This window comes from Solanum verrucosum, unplaced genomic scaffold, assembly GCF_900185275.1.
Source record: "Solanum verrucosum unplaced genomic scaffold, falcon-dt-bn FXZP01000261.1, whole genome shotgun sequence".
Classification (NCBI taxonomy): Eukaryota; Viridiplantae; Streptophyta; class Magnoliopsida; order Solanales; family Solanaceae; genus Solanum; species Solanum verrucosum.
Window position 1 is genome coordinate 592,276 of NW_026019969.1, and position 17,997 is coordinate 610,272.

The window sequence follows — 17,997 nt, forward strand, 5'->3', positions numbered from 1 at the left end:
GCTAAAGATTTTCAAAGCTACTGAAGTATACCAAAGACACACTTGTAGGTTTGATTCTTTCTGAAAAGATCATAAACTTTAAGGTATATTCAATTATATAAGTTGCATTTAAAATACAAATTAGAAATTATTTTAAACTACTTAACACTAATATTTCTCGTCAAAAACAAAATAAAAATAAAAATACATAATTGAAAATTTGAAAAAGGAGGAAAATTTCCCTAACTTTTACCATTGAAATTTCATAATTGTGTTCCAAACTTGAGAATTCTTGCATGTAAAATTCTAGTATAGTGCACTAAAGTTCGAATTTTTATTAGCAAAATTCTAAAAAAAAGTCCTAGGGTGATGCAATTTCAAAATCTAAGTACATTCTTATTATTTGCATGATATACTAGAGTAGATATATAAGAAGTTACATCTAAACTACTTCTTAATTTATTAAAATTTATTAAAATTTTATATACCTATTTTTAAAGGTTCGTTAAAATAGCAACATATTTCAACAAGTTATGTAAAGGTAACTTATGAGGCACGTGGTCTAATAATTTTTTTCTTTTAACTTATTTTGGATATTTGGTTTAGATTTTTGAATTGTGAATTGAATTTTGGGTTTTATTTTAAAATTTATGAATTTCAAATTGAATATTAAATTTAGTATTTCGAATATCTTCAAAAATTTGAGAATTTATGTTTAATAATAATAATCAGTCCTATTCATATTGTATGTATTCAATGATAGGTACAACATAGAATTACATAATGTGGAAGACAAGGTAGCCTTAATTCTTGTTAACTATAGAAAGTTATGTATTTCAAGGAAAAAATTATTAGATGAATATATTGAGGTTGTTAATTGTTATGATCTGTTTTAAAAAGGTCAAAAATAAAAAATAAATCTAAATTATCCAAATGATTATTCCAAAATCGAACATACAAAATCAAAATTAGTTAATTTTATTTAGATTGGATTTGGATTGTAATTATTCGGTTCGAAAATTGAAATTTACATAAATTTGAATGGCACGAACGTTCACCCCTATTTTTTTACGATATAATTCGTCATGCTTAAAAATATAAACTTATGTCGTTCGATTTTTTAAAATTATTTTGATGTCATGAATTGAAATATTAAAAAAAAAACTATATATTTAATCTATAAAAAATATATACCACATCAAAAATCTAAACCAAATATCCAAAAAAGTTACTATTTTTTTTTTGTTTGACCCAAACTAAGCAACCCCCTAATAACAAGCATAAATAAATAAAATATAAATAACTTATTCCAACAAAATTTATTTAATTGAAGATAATATTTTTCTAAAACTATGCCGAACTAATTAAGTGATAGAAATATTTGCCTATCCCTTAAGCGTAGAGTTGTCAAAATGGGTTTGACCCACTAGGCCGATCCAATCCAACCTTTGAATTAGATGGAGTTGGGCTCAATTTTTTCAGCCCATTTAGAAACGAGGCTTTTTAGCCCAACCTTATTTGACCCGTTAGCCTCGTAGGCCCAACCCGCAAGCCTCAGAGGCCAGCCCGTGGGATGTAAATTTTAAAAATATTTATTATATATATTTTAAGTAGTGTTTTACTTGTTAAGATTTTGTCAATAAATAATTTTAAAATGGGTAAAACGCATAAATATGCTATATTAAAGAGATATTTACCATCTATGGCAATAAAATTTTTCTAACTAAATATAACAATTTTTTGGAATTAAGAAATTGTACAGTCGCTTGCCTCTTTCTCTTCCCTTTTTCATCTTCCTTCGCTTTTTTTTATTCTTCTTCTTTTTTGTCTCTTTTTCTATCATTGTTTCTTTTTTTTTCTTTCTTTTTTTAATATTCTTCTTCTTCTTTGAAATTTTCATATAAATAACTATCTTCACATCAATTTTTGCCCATATTTCATTATTTTTACCCAAAAATACGAAGGAAAAAGAAATGGAAAGATGAAAATTTGTACAAAATCATATTTTCAAGCAGAAATTTCAAATCTGTAAAATTATAGCAACAAGAGTTCACCATTAATGGTCATTATAAAGCTTCAAATTTTGAATTCATTATTTGAATTTTACGAATTTGTGATTAGCTTGGATAGATTGTTCCTACAAATAATTGAAAATGTCGTTTGAAATTTATATCTCAATTTTAAGAGGGTTTGGTTAAGTTTATAATTGATTTTAGGAGAAATATTAGATTGAAACGAGAAAACGGTGAAGTTTATGGAACTGTATGACAATTGTATTAAAGTTGTATTCGATATGTTTCATAATTGTATTAAAATCATGAACAATACATTTATAATACATATTACAAACTTCACTCTTTTTTAGTGGTATCAACCAAAATAATTTAAGTAACACACTCGTAATACATTTATAATATAGGAACAATACATTTGTAATACATATTGCAAACACCACTTTTTTTCTTAGTGATACAAATCAAAATAATTTATAAGATATATATAATGCATGTTTTATTCATGAATAGTACATTTATAATACATATTGCACACTTCACTCCTTTCTTAGTGATACCAACAAGAATAATTTAGGTAACACACTAATAATGTCTTTATTAAACATCCACATTACATTTTAATACATATTGCAACCGTCACTCATTTTCTTAGTGATAAATTAAAATAATTTATAAGACACATATAATATAAGTTTTATTCATAAGCAATCCATTAATAATACATATTGCAACCATCACTCATTTTCTTAGTGATACAAATCAAATAATTTATAAGACACATATAATATAAGTTTTATTCATGAACAATACATTTCTAATACATATTGCAAACTTTACTCTCTTCTTAGTGATACCAACCAAATGATTTACGTAACACACTTATAATACATGCACACTATATTTTTAATACATATTGCAAATATCACTCATGTTTTTAGTGATACAAATCAAAATAATTTATAAGATACATATAATACATGTTTTTTTTATGAATAATACAAGTTTAATTCAGTCTATAGATTATTAACTTGTTTTTCATTAGTAATGTTTTTTTTTTATTCTTAATTTTTTCTTCTAATTCAACTTTAATATTGTGTAATACACTTTTAATACAAATTTAATTCATGTTTATTATTTGTTACTATTAGATTACTTGTTTAATTCATTATTGATATAAGTTTAATTCACTATATATATCAGTGTCTGGTGTTTCATTAGTTACATTTTTTATCCATGCTTAATTCTTTCTTCTAATTCAACTTTAATATTTGTGTTATACACTTTTAATACAAATTAATTCATTTTACAGTTTATTGGTTGATTTGTTATGATTAAATTACTTGTTTAATTCATTATTGATACAAGTTTATTCAGTTTACAAATCTCAGAATGCTCTTTCGTTTGCTACATTTTGCATGCATGTTTAATTCACTTCTAATTCAACTTTAATATGTGTGTAATACATTTTTAATTCAAGTTTAATTCATTTGGCAGTTTATTATGTTTCTTCATTTGTTACGATTAGATTACTTTCTGCTCTTTCGTTTGCGATTAGTTTGGATAGGTTGTTCCTATGAATAATTGAAAAAATCGTTTGAAGTTTATATCTCAATTTCAAGAGGGTTTGGTTAAGTTTAGAATTGATTTTAGGAGAAATATTAGATTGAAGCTCGAAAATGATGAAGTTTACGAAACTATATCGCGTTTGTATTAAAGTTGTATTAGATATGTTTCATAATTGTATTAAAATTGTATTAAAATCATGAATAATAGATCATACATTTATAATACATATTGCAAACTTCACTCCCTTTTTAATGATATCAACTAAAGTAATTTAGGTAACACACTTATAATACATGCACAATACATTTTAATATATATTGCAAACATCACTCACGTTCTTGGTGATACAAACCAAAAATAATTTATAAGACACATAATAATATATGTTTTATTCATGAATAATATAAGTTTAATTCAGTTTATAGATCATTGTCTTGTCTTTCATTAGTTACGTTTTTCATTCATTCTTGATTCTCTCTTCAAATTCAACTTTAATATTGTGTAATACAATTTTAATGCAGATTTATTTGCAGTTTTTTGGTTGATTTGTTACTATTAGATTACTTGTTTAATTCATTATTGATACAAGTTTAATTCACTCTACATACCGTTGTCTGGTCTTTCATTAGTTACGTTTTTTATGCATGCTTAATTCTCTTTTCTAATTCAACTTTAATACTAGTGTAATACACTTTTAATACAAGTTAAATTCATTTTGCATTTTATTGGTTGATTTGTTACAATTTGATTACTTGTTTAATTCATTATTGATAAAAGTTTTATTCAGTTTACAGATCATAGAATGCTCTTTCGTTTGCTATATTTTGCATTCATGTTTAATTTTCATCTAATTCAACTTTAATATGTGTGTAATACATTTTTAATTCAAGTTTAATTCATTTTGCAGTTTATTATATCTCTTCATTTGTTACGATTAGATTACTTGTCCAATTAATTATTGATACAAATTTTATTCCATCTACGAATTATTGACTACTATACGAAAGAAAGTAGAGAGAGAAAGAAAGGGAGAAAGAACAATAGAGAGAGAGGGAGAAAGAGCAGCATAAGAAAGAAAGGAGAAAGAATAATGTACAGAAAGAAAGAAATGGAGAAAGAATAACGTACAAAAAGAAAGAAAGAAAGAAAGAAATGGAGAAAGAATAACAAAAAGAAAGAAGGAAAGGGATAAAGAGCGAGAAAGAGAGACAAATATGAAAAGGCTAGAGACAAAAAAAAAGAAAGAGGTGAGAAAGAAAGATAAATATAATAAAATACATAGTATTGTTAGATATTGCTATAAATGGTAATAATTAAAGAGTATATTTAAAATAGGTAATTATTTTTTAAAAGGGATCCACTCAAGTAATTAATCCTTTTAAAATACCAATATAAAATCAAGACTATATTTTTTACATAATTTTTATATTTTAGGGTCATTAGCCACTAAATTTTCTTATTAGCCCAAGTCCATTACTCCATTATAACTAAGAATCTTTGACCTCTTTTACTTTTGTTTTTATGCCTAATTTTTCACTTCTCCTTTATTGTCTTGTTTATGAAAATAGTGATCATGTAATTTTTTTGCTCGGATGAAACTTATGAATGTTGTATCTTGGCTATTATGTATTTGTTTTGTAAATATTCACTGAAGTATGTGTAATTAATCAACGTTCGTAAAAATTATTCGTTTTTTGGTTGAAGGGCCAACCCGTTCCAACCCATGACCCACTTAGGACTGAATTGAACTGCTATTTTATAGGCCTTTCAATTAAAAATGTCAATCCGTCCCAATCCATTTAATTCTCTAGCCCATTAGAATTAGATTAAATTGGGTTGGCCAGCCCATTTTGACATGTCTACTTTATGCGGCGCAGAGTTGTACTTTTTCCATCATCTCATCATGTTCTGCACAAATAGATCTACATTATAAAGCGGCCCAGCAATCAAATCGATGAAATTTATTAATTTAAAATGCAGTCCAAATTCTAGCGTTTTCTTCCCTGTTTGAACAAAGCTGTAGAAATAATTTCATCCACCAATTAAATTTGGAAGCTTCAGATAAATCTATTGGGTCATTGAAGCTATTGTAATGCTTTTATCTGTCCTCAACAGTTTCCATTTCTAGATTTCTTTACGCATTTATTTCTGCTCTTCTTTCTAGGGTTTTCTTCTCTTTCTTCAATTCACAAGGTACAAAGTTTCTTCTTTTTCCACTCTGTCTGTTTGTTTACATTTTTGTTCAATGCATTCTTGAATTTATTGGGTTAATCCCAGAATTCTAGATTGTTCTTGAGTTGTATGCTACTTTTTTTTTTGAGCCTGCCTCAGATTGTTAAATCTATCTATGTTTATTGTTCTTGCCTCTTTTCTACTTTCCCTCTCATTTGAATTGGTATGTAGCCTCTCATATATCTTTATCTTTCTGGTTTTTGTCAATTGGAAAAAAATGGTGAATTCTGTGAAAGATGAGATTTTTATGTGAGTATTGACTTAACGAAAGGACCTGATGGATATAGAAGATTCAAATAGACGACTTTGAGTAATTTGGTATTGAGGTGTAGTTAATTGATGGACTTAATGTGAAACTTTCATTCTTTGGAAGTTTCTAAAGAGAAGACATTTTACATGATCCATTTTGAAACCCAAAGCACAAGTAAAGTTGGTATTTAAGTTCATATATTTATCTTATTTGGGATATGTTTGCTGATTTAACTCTGAATTCTCTATATTAGTGTTGATAACCTTGCCGTTAACTTCCCTCTCTTTTAATAGATTTTTGCTTATTGCATCATTTTGTTTGTGTTTGTTGACAATTATAGGTTTTGGGACTTTGAAATTATATAGGGGTGTACGCTTTTGGTTGTGCCATGGAGACACGTTTTGATTTCGTGCAATGGCTGGACACTGACGTGTCTCTAGACATTATGATGCGTTTGAATGATCCAGCTGATGTGGTCCGTGCTGGCTCTGTTTCACGCCGTTGGTGCCAATTTGGTAAGCCAATCAAGGTTTCTGTCTTCCTTAATAACAGTAGTTGTATATTTAAGTGGAGAAGGGTAGAGGGGCGGGCCCATTATCCACTGAGTTTAGAAGGCTGTGATTGGTCCACAGGGCGCATCACAGATGCATTTCTCGGTTATAAAAAATAAAATAAAAAAAATAACAGTAGTTGTAGTGTTGCCCCGATAGTTTCTTGTCCTTCAATTTTTGTTGTTGCTTGTACTTCACCTATCATATTATTTTTTGTAGTTACTGTCCTGGTACTACCTGCTGTTTTTGTTACTATCTGCTATTTCCTGTACGGCTGCTACTTTTTTTCTGGACTGCTTTGGATGATTTTTCTTGAGCCAAGGATATATCGGAAACAACCTCTCTACCCTTGAGGTAGAGGTAAGGTCTGCGTACACTCTTAACTCCCAGACCCCATTTTGTGGGGTTATACTGGTTATCATTTCTCGTGTTGTTAAATTTCACAAACCGCAGAGTTTTCCTTTGTTTCCATTACAAGACTCTTCTACTCTTGTTTCATATACTTGGTATACTTTATCCCATTACATCATGTGATTAGTGTGCATAGAGACTCATAACTACTTTATTGGCATCTAGAATTATTAAGCAATGAGTCTCTATCCTCAATTTGAATATGCCTTGATAAATATCCGGATTGAGTACAAAATAAGTGAAGTCTTGGAAAGATGAAAGGAGAGACGGATCTTTTAAAGAGTGTGCAAACCGAATCATAATCAGATTTGGTTGATTTCATGAAAGTGTTGAATACCAATCACACAATGAAGTGATGTCTGTGATAAGAAACACTGTCTGATTTATGAGTTTTACAATTAAGATTGAACTTTGACCAAATTATTGCTATTTTTTGTTTCTACTTGGCGTTTCGTAATCGCAGGACATGCATGAGAAGTCCAGTGAGGTAGCTGTTGGATGATTCACTGAATTATTTGCATCCGGATGCATAGATAACACATCATTCATTACTTTTCCCTGCCATGCGGAAAAAGTTAAATACAAAATAAGTAGAAGGAAGTTGACTAAAATAATTTCTTAAATAGTTTAGCATGATTATAAGAAATGCAAGGAGAGGTCAAATGAGGCAGCTTGTCGGATAATTTGCTAAGTTACTTGTGTCGAAGTATAGAGAACACATCGTTTATTATTTCAGTGAATTTGATGAATTAATGGATGTGAGTTGTCTCAGTCCTTGAGTAGTTGAATGCATGCATATTTGTAGGATAATTAGTGATCAACTCTCACCATCAAGTGAAATTCAGTTTCAAATGTGGTTAGGTTTCGTTTTTTTTTTTGGGAAAACATACCGAGTGCTTGGATTTAGTTATAGGAGAATTTGTTCTGTGATTGTTTTGTGATTAATTGGAGAACTTTCATCAAAGCTCTCAAACATTTGGGAACTTTCATATGGTGAAACTAATTTCAATCCAACTACTTCTTTGGCCCTCTGAAATATATCTATATATAATTTCATTGGATGAAGGAAATAGACATTCCACAGTTTCTTAAAAAGAAACCTTTGGGGACAAAATGCATTTTTCAACAACTGAAAGGGTAGGATCAGCTTTTGGGCATGCCTGGGACTATTGTTCGTCCCGAAACACTAAAAAGAAACTTTTTTTTTTTAAAAGAACAACAATTGATTTGGCTTTGAACACAAACATTATCGCTTGTATAGTTAATATTTTATATAGTGATGACTATCTAGAAGTATCATCTTGTGATGTGATACCATACTTGGCCTTGTTTGCTTATCCTCGAATATAGTACCTGAGCTATCTAGTTGAGTGGAGCTTGCCCAGTTGCATGGTGTAAAGTAGTTAACTACTTGTTTGTATTTCTTTAACTCTTTTAATAAGCTACTATTTTGAAAATTATATTTTTCTTCTGAGTGGTGTGCAATGCAATTAAGTTATTTTGATGTTGGCACTTTACTCAGTACTGCCTTAATCTGACTTTGCTGCCTTTTTGGCTTGACGATGTGGCATCAATTTCTGGGAACTTTACAATCACTTTCACAAGAAATTGGCTACATTAAGCCTTTCTTCGAGAAATCTTGGCATGCCAGTTTTTATCCTTGAAAGTTTGTTACCATTTGGAAGAACAAACAGGTTGATGATTTACTTTATTTGCAGTGATTACCAACGGACTCTCTAAGCTACTCTGTGTGGGGAGGTTTCAGCAGATTTCTAGGATTGCCCTGATAACAGAACTAGATTTGAGTGCATCAGAAGCGAAAGACGTTGGGTCTAGCAATTCCAACTGGGAGACTCTAAAAAGAGACCATGAAGTTTATTCTTCTCTACTTCAAGCTATTGAATCATCAAAGTCATGTAGAAATGATTGCATAGGCTATGCAGTCAGTGCTTCAAGCACGGACAATTATCCAGATGAAAGTATTGTCAATACCTTAATCCCGATGGACAAATATCTAGATAGACCTTCCTACTGGTCAAGTAAAGGACACAGTGATCCGAATGCCCCCGAGACACTAATTTACAAATTGAAAGCTGATCTATGTGTGATCACCGAAGTTTTTATGCAACCTTTCGAAGGTGATTGAAGCTTCCTTTCAGTCTCTTTTATTATCATCCTGGGGGATTAGATTCCCCTCAAATTTACAGTTTTGAGTTTCACAAGCTTCTGAAGCTTTATTTGATCCTCTTGACTAATTCATAATTTTTCCAATTCAGCTTATTTCCAGCCTGGCAATCCCATATATTCTGCAAAATCTGTTCGATTTCGATTAGGGCACCCCAAATCCTCGAAGGATGAGAGTGATCTCCTGAAAATGCCCCAGCAACAGCCTGCTGATGACAAGTTTATATGGACATATACTTCTGAAGAATTCCCTATGACGCAGGTCTTGTTTTTTTAACTTCTTTAGTTTTCTTCCTATAAAAGCTAATCTTATTTACTCAGTTTTCTATGTTATTGGTGGAAAAGTTTCCTGATGGTGAGAGTAGTCATAGGCTTTGTTCTGATCAAGTGTTGTTGAAAGTAAAAACTAGTCAAATTTGTTCTCAAAGTCCTTGAAAGGGGTGTATAGACTAATTTGCATTCGGAGGAGAATTGACAGATCAAACTTTAATGGCCAGGAAAAATGCTTTCAGCGGTTCAACCTGCCAGAACCTGTGCTTTGCGTTGGTGGATATCTGCAGATTCAACTTTTGGGCAGAGTTCAGAGACAAGAAATGGACGACTTGTTTTACATATGGTTTGTGTTCATCTTTTCTCTCTTTGATTGAAAGGTCTACTTATTACTATTTACTGCTCTATCTATCAGCAAGTTGTTGTACTGGACTTGCATTGCATTACTGACCCAAAAAACTGTATTGTAGATGTTTTATAACAAGGCTGGTTGACTGTAATCATAAATGTGATTTTGATGATATTTCATTCTTATGTGCAGTGTTAGTCATGTAAGAGTCGTAGGGAGACCTCTGGGCCCTGCATTCGACATAGAGGTCCTAGAGCCGTCTCAAGAATTTGTGTTGAAGTACAATCGAGATGTTTTTGGATGCATGTTGCAAAGCTTGACTAATGGAGGTCATCAAGACTCAAATATTCCTCCAACACTATCAGATGACCTTGTGGTTGATGCTGGCATTGTGGAGTTCTTTTTACAGAACCACCATCCAGGTTTCGAACTCATGGGATGGGGGGACGACGAAGAGGATGATGATGATGAAATGGATGAAGTGGGATTTTTGTAATTTAACATCGCGATTAATGCATGTTCGTTCGCTTGTCTTTGATGGTCCTTAATTAAGTAGTTTTCCAGCAGTTCTTTCTGTACTTAAAAGTTTTAGAGCTGCATAAACCCTTATGGATGAAACTGTATTTTTGTTGAGATGCTTCTACTTTGCTTTTGCACATTTTTCAATAACAAATCAGTAAAGAGATGCATTCTCCTTCATGCAAATGACATTTTCATTACTGTTTGCTTTTGCACATACGGTAAGTGAGGCTTCCTCAGTGTCATTGAATTGAGGTTATTAGAAACAACTTTTCTACCTTCAGAAAAATATAAATCATCTCTACACTTGATTTTATGAAATTACACCGAGTATTATGCAGAATTTCATATTGCTAATCGGATGTTTTATTAACTATCAATCTATCCATTTTTGAAATAGTCTTACTTAGCAATAATCCAATACTCGAGGGTTGTTTCGTTTTATCCTGAAATTATAATTTCAGAATTATAAAAAGCTTATTTGGATGGTTGTTACTTGTTCCATATCAACAATTTTCTAAAAACATTAGAGTATTTAAAAAGGGATATAAAGCTATGATACCAATAAAAATAAACAATAGGTTACTTTGTTTTGGATAAAGTAAGATACGAGCCCTCCCAATAGAGTGTTGGTATTTGAGGAAAACACAGCGGCTTTGTATCAGATTCGTAGACGGTAAACTTTCCCTTCTCTAAAGGTTAGCCTTTTCTCATCTGGGTTTTTTCGCCTAGAAGCACAAGTTAGGGATTTCATTTGGTTCTAGTAACTTGTCTGTTAATTGATTTGTTTCCCGTTTGAGCAATTTTTCTGGGTTCATAGAGGTTTAAGTTTGTCTTTTGACCAGGATTATTGCACTTGTGTATGTATAACTGTTGTCGGTGTATCCAAAACCTATGGCCCTAACAAGCACAAGACCGGGCTGGTTAGTTGGATAAAGCCAGAGCCTTGAATTTTGGCCTCTTCCAGACCATACCTAGAACCTTCTCACACTAAAAAAGAGGGAGATACATAGATTTGTTTTTACTTCTGTAAGAAGATAAATGGCAGGCCGCTTCTGTAATATTGTTTTGCAATCACCAGCCAGCTCATTACGTTTTTATATTTCAACCAACCCTGCAAAATTTACTATTTCTGCACCCAGGTCAAATTGTATCTTATCATCAATCAACTTTGAGGGATCCCAAAAGAGATGTGTTGGGTATACTAACTCCAACCTGAAGAATAGCTGCCGCTCGTTAACGCTTACAACTGCTGCGAGTCGCAGGAATGTGTGCTGTGATATTTCTTTTTCGTCCCAAAATGTGAATATGAGGCTTTTCTTACCTACTCAATCGAAGTTTCACAAATTTGGGTGTAATTCTGGACAGCGAAATCATACATCTGCAGGTTTATTTATTGGATTTTTAGTCTGCTGCTCTGCCTCTGAACCAGTACATGCTGAAGCATCAGGAGGAAGTATGGGAGATAGCTGTGATTCCTCAACCACTGACTATTCACATGGAAAGAAGGTCTATACTGACTATTCTGTAATTGGTATACCTGGAGATGGAAGATGTTTATTTCGTTCTGTTGCTCATGGTGCTTGTGTAAAGTCAGGAAAGCCCCCTCCTAATGAGAACCTACAGAGGCAATTAGCAGATGAATTGCGGGCCAGAGTGGCAGATGAATTTATAAAGAGGAGAGAAGAGACCGAATGGTTCATCGAAGGTGATTTTAACACATATGTTGCCCAAATAAGGAATTCTCATGTGTGGGGAGGTGAACCAGAACTTTTGATGGCTTCTCATGTTCTCCAGATGCCAATTAGTGTTTACATGTATGACCAGGACGCAAGTGGCCTGATTTCTATTGCTGAATACGGGCAAGAATATGGCAATGACAATCCTATTAAGGTTCTGTATCACGGATTTGGTCATTACGATGCATTGCACATTCCCGGGAAGAAAGGACCAAGATCAAAACTTTAAACTGCATTTTCATTATAAATGTTTATCTTGGAGGAGAAGAGACGATGCACAGGCTTTTGAGCTATGTTATTGTCTAGAATGTAACAAGTAGGGTCTTCTAAAAAAGAATGTAACAAGTAGACTGAATGTGAATTGTCAAGAGAGGGGTTTCTGAATATGTGCTCTCTAGGAGTTTCCAGGAGTTTGTGTTCTTCCCTTGATGAATCATGTAATCTTTACCATTTTTCCTCCCCATTTATCTGTAAAGTCGAGTTCTGAAGTATCTGTTTAATACTCAGTGCTTACAGATAACTCAGAAATTAGTTTATCCATGAACAAAGTTTTGAGGCTTCTAAAGTTTACACAGTAAATGCAGCCATTGTGATGTCATTTCCACTTCTAAAATAGGGTGGAAACAGTGGCCATTTTCTCTATCCCTGTATGCATGTTGTTCCATTCTCTAGGTTTTGTTTGTTTCTTCAATACAACAGGTACCATGTCCCTTCCCTTCCTTTTCTACTCTCTGCTGGTCTTTGTGTTTAATTGGCCTTCATTCTTTTGTTGAATTTTGTGGGTGAACTCCAGATGCGCAGGTCATTCTTGGTTGCATGCTACTTTTCGTTCCTTTTCTTAATGCACCTAAGTGTTAGTATCTTCCCTATGCTCGTCTTTCTTGCCTCATTTTTGCTCTCTCATTTCATTGGTTAGATGGTTTCCAGATTTTTCATCTTGGTGTTTTTGAATTGGAAAATTGGTTAATATATGAAGGATGAGAATTTTTATGTGTGTTTTGACTTGATGCGGGAGTTTCATTCCTTGAAAGCAGCTTAAGCGAAGCCATTCTCGTGAGCCTTTCAGTAGCCCCAAGAACAAATATAAACTGGCTTTAGTTTTATCTATTTTACTTACTTCCTCTCTATCTTTTTCAATATAAATAATTTTGCTGATTGCATGAATTATGTATTTTGTGATGAATCAGGGTTTGGAACTTTTGATTAGATTTGCTTTGGTATGGAGACGCATGTTGATTTTGTGCAATGGCTTGAAACTGACATGACTCTGAACATTCTGATGCGTTTGGATGATCCAGCTGATGTGGTCCGTGCTGCCTCTGTTTCATGCCTTTGGCGCCAATTTGGTGTGTCGTTCAAGCCTTCAGTTTTTCCTTTAAAGCAGTTATTGCATTGTTTAGTACTTTATTTAGGCTGTGAGACTGAAAACCTGTTCTCTTTTTCATCTCATCATAATACTACACTCTTAACAGTGTTATGTTTCATAAATGATATGTCATAGATTGCATTTTCCTATTTCCATTCTCTTCTAGTCTTTTACCTATGCTTGCTATATTTAGTGTGCCTAAGATCTCATAGTTGACTATCTTTCATTCTTTCATCATTATAAATACTTAAGTAGAGACCCTTTCTGCATTGATAACATTTTCTTTCTTTGCATCTACACCTACTATGAGCATTGACGCTAAATCTTCAATTTGAATATGCCTGGAATGAGCACAAATAAGTAGAGCCTAGAAAAAGGAAGGAGAATCCTCTTAAGGGTACAGCCAACCAATCATGATCAAATTTCTTTGATTTTTTATCAAAATACCAGGTGCAAATTAATTAATGCATGCGACAAGAACATTGTATAAGAGAACCTCTTGAGGTTCAAAATGTAAGGTTAGACCTTGACCAAATTGCCTGATCCCTTTTGTTTGTCCTGCTATCTACAAATATGATGTCTAGTACCATCGGAAATTTTTATATAAGTTGAATTACTGCAATACGTTTCCAACCTTGGCTGTGAAGACCTCTAATATACCTTCGTTTCTTGTGTCCCTGTTTCTCTTTTATATTTTAGAAACTTCGCACAGATCTTCCTTTTTTCCACAATTCCTGATTCTTAATGACTTGATGCCTGAGTGGCTAAGTAAGGAAGAATTGTGATAGATATTTCATGAACACCAAATTAATTAGTCCTTGAATTTGAATCCTTTTTGCATTAGATCAACAGGGCTTTCAGATTAAAAAAAATATTGGTTTGTCTTTTTCTTTTCTTCTTGGGGTTAGTGAGTGTTGGGATTTGGTTCTATGAATTGGTTTTGGGGTTGCTTTACGAGGAGTGGTTTTGGGGTAAAAGTGTAGAACTTTCTCAAAAGGTCTAAAACATTTCAAACTTTCATATAGTGAAATTAATTTTTTTTTTACTGAACATGTTTTTTAAATAAAGATTCTTTTTTCGGTTGAAGGAAAAAGATTGTTCCAGGAAGAGAAAGTAAAAAGGGAAAGAATCTTTTGGGGACACAATGCAATTCTGCAAAAGCTGAAAGAATACCCCTGCTTGAGGCTCCATTGTTTCCATCTCAAACTACTTATATCCCGGTTTCCAGTTCTCTAGAAACATTGATATGTTTGCTTCAGAACTAAAAACAGTTGACTTATCTATGGATACGAACACCATCATTTTTTGGATTGCTATATTGATGGATCTCTCAAGAAGTATAATCTAGTTGTGTGATGGCACACTTGGTCTTTTTGTTTGTCCTCAAATGTCACCTGATCTATCTAGTTGAGTGTAGCTTGTCCATTTGCATGTTGTAAATTTTCTTTTGAGTTTGTATCCAGTAATTAATTAATTGGGGGTAGTATTTTGTAAATAACTCTTTTTTTTTTTTGATAAATTACTAGTTGGAGACACTATACTTGCATATCATTTTTTCCTTCTGTGGTTGGTGTGTGGTGTAACTAATTTATGTTGAAGTCGAGAACTTAGTGACTGTATCTTGGTCTGTCGGCCTTCCAATTTCATCACTTCCCCTGTCATTTTGACGGGGCATCAATTTCTTAGAATTTCTTTCATACAGAAACCTGATGCTGTAATGAGCATTTATTCAAGAAATTTAGGGATGCCATTTTTTGCTTCTTGAATATGGGAGAATGAATGAGGTGAAGGTCTACTTATTTGTTTGCAGTGGCTACAAATGGAATTTCCAAGCAACTGTGTCTGAGAAAGTTTCCGCAGCTTTCTAGCATTACACGTATAACAGAACCAGATTTGAGAGTAGCAGAAAGAAAAGACGAGTCTAGCAATTCCAGTTGGGAGGCTCTAAAAAGAGACCATAATTTTTATGCTTCTCTACTTCAAGATATTGAAACATCAAACTCACGCTCAAGTGATTGCATGGGTCATGCAGTCAGGGCTTCAAGTACGGACCGTTATCCATTTGAAGGTATTGTGAATACTCTAGCTCCATCAGACAGATATGGAATTGGGCCTTCATATTGGTCAAGTATAGGGCACAGTGATCCCAATGCTCCCGAGACACTAATTTACAAATTGAAAGCTGATCTTTGTTGTATCTCTGAAATTAACATACAACCTTTTGAAGGTGATTGTTCTTTCTCTCTTATCTTCACCTTGTGGCACTAGATGCCCTCTTGACCACTCATGATCAGACTTCCAAAGTTTTTGGCACTCTTTTACTAATATGTTTGCAAATCAGTTTATTTCCATCGAGGCAGGCCCATATACTCCGCGAAATCTGTTCGATTTCGATTAGGACATCTCAAATCCTCAAGAGAAAAGAGTTATCTTCTGCACTTCCCCCAGCTACAGCCTGCTGATGACAAGTTTATATGGACATATACCTCGGAAGAATTCCAGATGAGACAGGTGCAGTTATTAACTTTACTTTTCCCAACACAGGTGATCTTATTGACTAAATTGTGGTTTTACTGGTGGAGGCACATATAAGTTTATTCTGGTCGTAGGTGGAACAGTTCCAACAATAAAAAGAAGTTGTGGAAGAGTTCACCACTGATAAGGAGCCAAGGCATCTAAGTCTTGTCATAAAGTAAATAGTAAACTAGGTTAAACATCATCTACAGGCCTTTCAAAGGAGTGTCATAGAGTAATTAGCATAAAAAAATTAACAGATCAAACTTTGATGGTCAGGAAAACCGCTTGCAGCAGTTCAAGTTACCAGAACCAGTGCTTTGTATTGGTGGATATCTGCAGATTGAACTGTTGGGCAGAGCTCAGAGATGTGACATTGACAACTTGTTTTACATATGGTTAGTGTTCAGTTCTTTCCTGTCTTGAATCTGTTTCGTATTTATTGGTTTATAAATTAGCAAGATTTTGTTGCTGTCTTGTCTATGTATTACTGATTAGGCTCGAGTAACTAAATTCATTTGTCAAAGAAATTGAAACCCATATTTTCTCTTCAAAACATACATTTCTAATTCAAGAAATGAGGCCTAAATTTGTAAATTTTGAAAGAAACTAGAGAACAATGCAACTTCGTTGGACAATTTTGAAAGAAACTAGAGAACAATGCAACTTCGTTGGACAATTTTGAAAGAAACTAGAGAACAATGCAATTTCTTTGGATATTCAATTGCCTCTAATACTAACGAATATCGATCTATACTCGAAATGTTCCTTTTTCCAGTTTTCCTTATCTAAGCCCATGTTTACCACTCACCAACATCTTTCTTTTAGACAAAAGAAAGACTCAGGGGTTGGCCTGCTGGCAATTGACTTGAGCCTTGGGGTTTGCTCCCTTTCAAGGTCTCAAGTTCGAAACCCACTAGGTGCAAACAATTCCTGAGGGCCATCGGACTGGGTAAAACCTGAATTAACCGTGGTGCACTTGCGGGAAACTCCTTGCCGAGGGCCTGTGCACCCCCGGGATTAGTCGGGGCTCAAAGAGACTCGGACACCCGGTGCAAATCAAAAAAAAAAAAGAAAAAGAAAGACTCATCCTTTTTGGTTATACCATGCATTCTTCTATTTCCCCTCATTCTTCTGTATGGCATTGTGAAGGAACTTTTTGTTTTCCATAGTGACTATCAATATTCACTACTTCCCAGTTTATTTACAACCCAAATTACTGAATGGAGTAAGATTTAAGAAAAATTTCCAATCATCTAGGAAACATGAAACAGACTAGGAGGAAAAATAATGATAATAAAAAAAGTGCTCCTGATCATCACTCCAAGGTAATTAATATCTCAAGAAACACTGGTAAGCATAAATTAGGTGTTCATCAAGAATTATTCAATCCTGCTTGAATTTAATATCACAAAAAGCAGAAAAAGGAAACACAGTTTTCACTGGAAACTAGGATTATTTCAGATATAAGAAGTGGTGTAATTGTGAAGACTAGCGTAGAAGTTACTAACTTTTTTTATCAAATGTTAGTGCTTGTTGCTTTCGTATGTGATCTGAAAACTGTTGATTCATATGTGCAGCATTAACTATGTGAAAGTGAGAGGACGACCACTCAGTCCTGCCTTTGGTGTACAGAACATCGAACTGTCTGGAGACTTTGTGCTTGAGTACAAGAGAGGGTTTCTTTAGTCCATGTTGCAAAGCTTGTCTAATAGGATTCATCCAAGATACCAAAAACATCCCAACAAAGTAGTGCTTGGAATTACCTGCTGGATTTTGGACCTATGCAGCGGAATGATGAAGGCAATTAAATGGACCAAATTTTTTTTTGCTGTGTTTTGATATGAAAGAGAACCTTGTCTGATAGTCAACTTGAAATAGTTTTTAACATTTTACAAAGTAATGGATAGTGAGACGTGAAGTTTCTTCTGGAAAATATATTTCCTCCATTCCTAACACCCTTTGCAACTTAAAGTAATGATTTTCTTTTCATTTAGTTTTCTACATTACTTTCCAAGTAAATACCCTCCATTCTCTAAGATGGTTTTGTTA

At 33.2% G+C, this 17,997-nt stretch overlaps 3 protein-coding genes across 4 annotated transcripts in view; all 3 read left to right on the forward strand.

The window, feature by feature from the left end:
- Positions 1–4,796: 4,796 nt before the first annotated feature.
- The window catches only part of LOC125816451 (uncharacterized), a 78,097-nt gene continuing 64,896 nt past the window's right edge, over positions 4,797–17,997 (forward strand). The window contains exon 1 of the mRNA XM_049496058.1: positions 4,797–4,807. The gene's annotated coding sequence lies outside the window, so the exon portion shown is untranslated. The remainder of the gene's footprint in view (positions 4,808–17,997) is intronic.
- Positions 5,515–10,504, forward strand: LOC125816452 (F-box protein At4g00755-like). The gene is made up of 6 exons (XM_049496059.1): positions 5,515–5,753; positions 6,383–6,557; positions 8,723–9,142; positions 9,281–9,450; positions 9,686–9,804; positions 10,000–10,504. The coding sequence occupies exons 2-6, from the start codon at positions 6,431–6,433 to the stop codon at positions 10,301–10,303; spliced, it is 1,140 nt and encodes a 379-aa protein (XP_049352016.1). The 5' UTR covers positions 5,515–5,753; positions 6,383–6,430; the 3' UTR covers positions 10,304–10,504.
- On the forward strand, positions 10,914–17,846 carry LOC125816455 (F-box protein At4g00755-like). 2 transcript variants are annotated; one of them, XM_049496062.1, is made up of 6 exons: positions 10,914–11,024; positions 13,253–13,411; positions 15,242–15,658; positions 15,773–15,942; positions 16,225–16,343; positions 17,526–17,846. In XM_049496062.1, exons 2-6 carry the CDS (start codon positions 13,285–13,287, stop codon positions 17,632–17,634), a joined length of 942 nt encoding a protein of 313 aa, XP_049352019.1. In that variant the 5' UTR covers positions 10,914–11,024; positions 13,253–13,284; the 3' UTR covers positions 17,635–17,846. The 2 variants fall into 2 exon arrangements, with proteins under 2 accessions (XP_049352019.1, XP_049352020.1); XM_049496063.1 differs by lacking the exons at positions 13,253–13,411; positions 15,242–15,658; positions 15,773–15,942; positions 16,225–16,343; positions 17,526–17,846 and adding an exon at positions 11,364–12,385 and having other exon boundaries at positions 10,978–11,024.

Excerpts from the sequence above, each read along its gene's own strand:
- LOC125816452 (XM_049496059.1), top strand. The coding sequence starts at position 6,431 with ATGGAGACACGTTTTGATTTCGTGCAATGGCTGGACACTGACGTGTCT. Across the intron at positions 6,558-8,722 it reads ACGCCGTTGGTGCCAATTTG|TGATTACCAACGGACTCTCT; the intron begins GTAAGCCAATCA and ends CTTTATTTGCAG. Across the intron at positions 9,805-9,999 it reads GACGACTTGTTTTACATATG|TGTTAGTCATGTAAGAGTCG; the intron begins GTTTGTGTTCAT and ends TCTTATGTGCAG.
- LOC125816455 (XM_049496062.1), top strand. The coding sequence starts at position 13,285 with ATGGAGACGCATGTTGATTTTGTGCAATGGCTTGAAACTGACATGACT. Across the intron at positions 13,412-15,241 it reads ATGCCTTTGGCGCCAATTTG|TGGCTACAAATGGAATTTCC; the intron begins GTGTGTCGTTCA and ends ATTTGTTTGCAG. Across the intron at positions 15,659-15,772 it reads TAACATACAACCTTTTGAAG|TTTATTTCCATCGAGGCAGG; the intron begins GTGATTGTTCTT and ends TTTGCAAATCAG.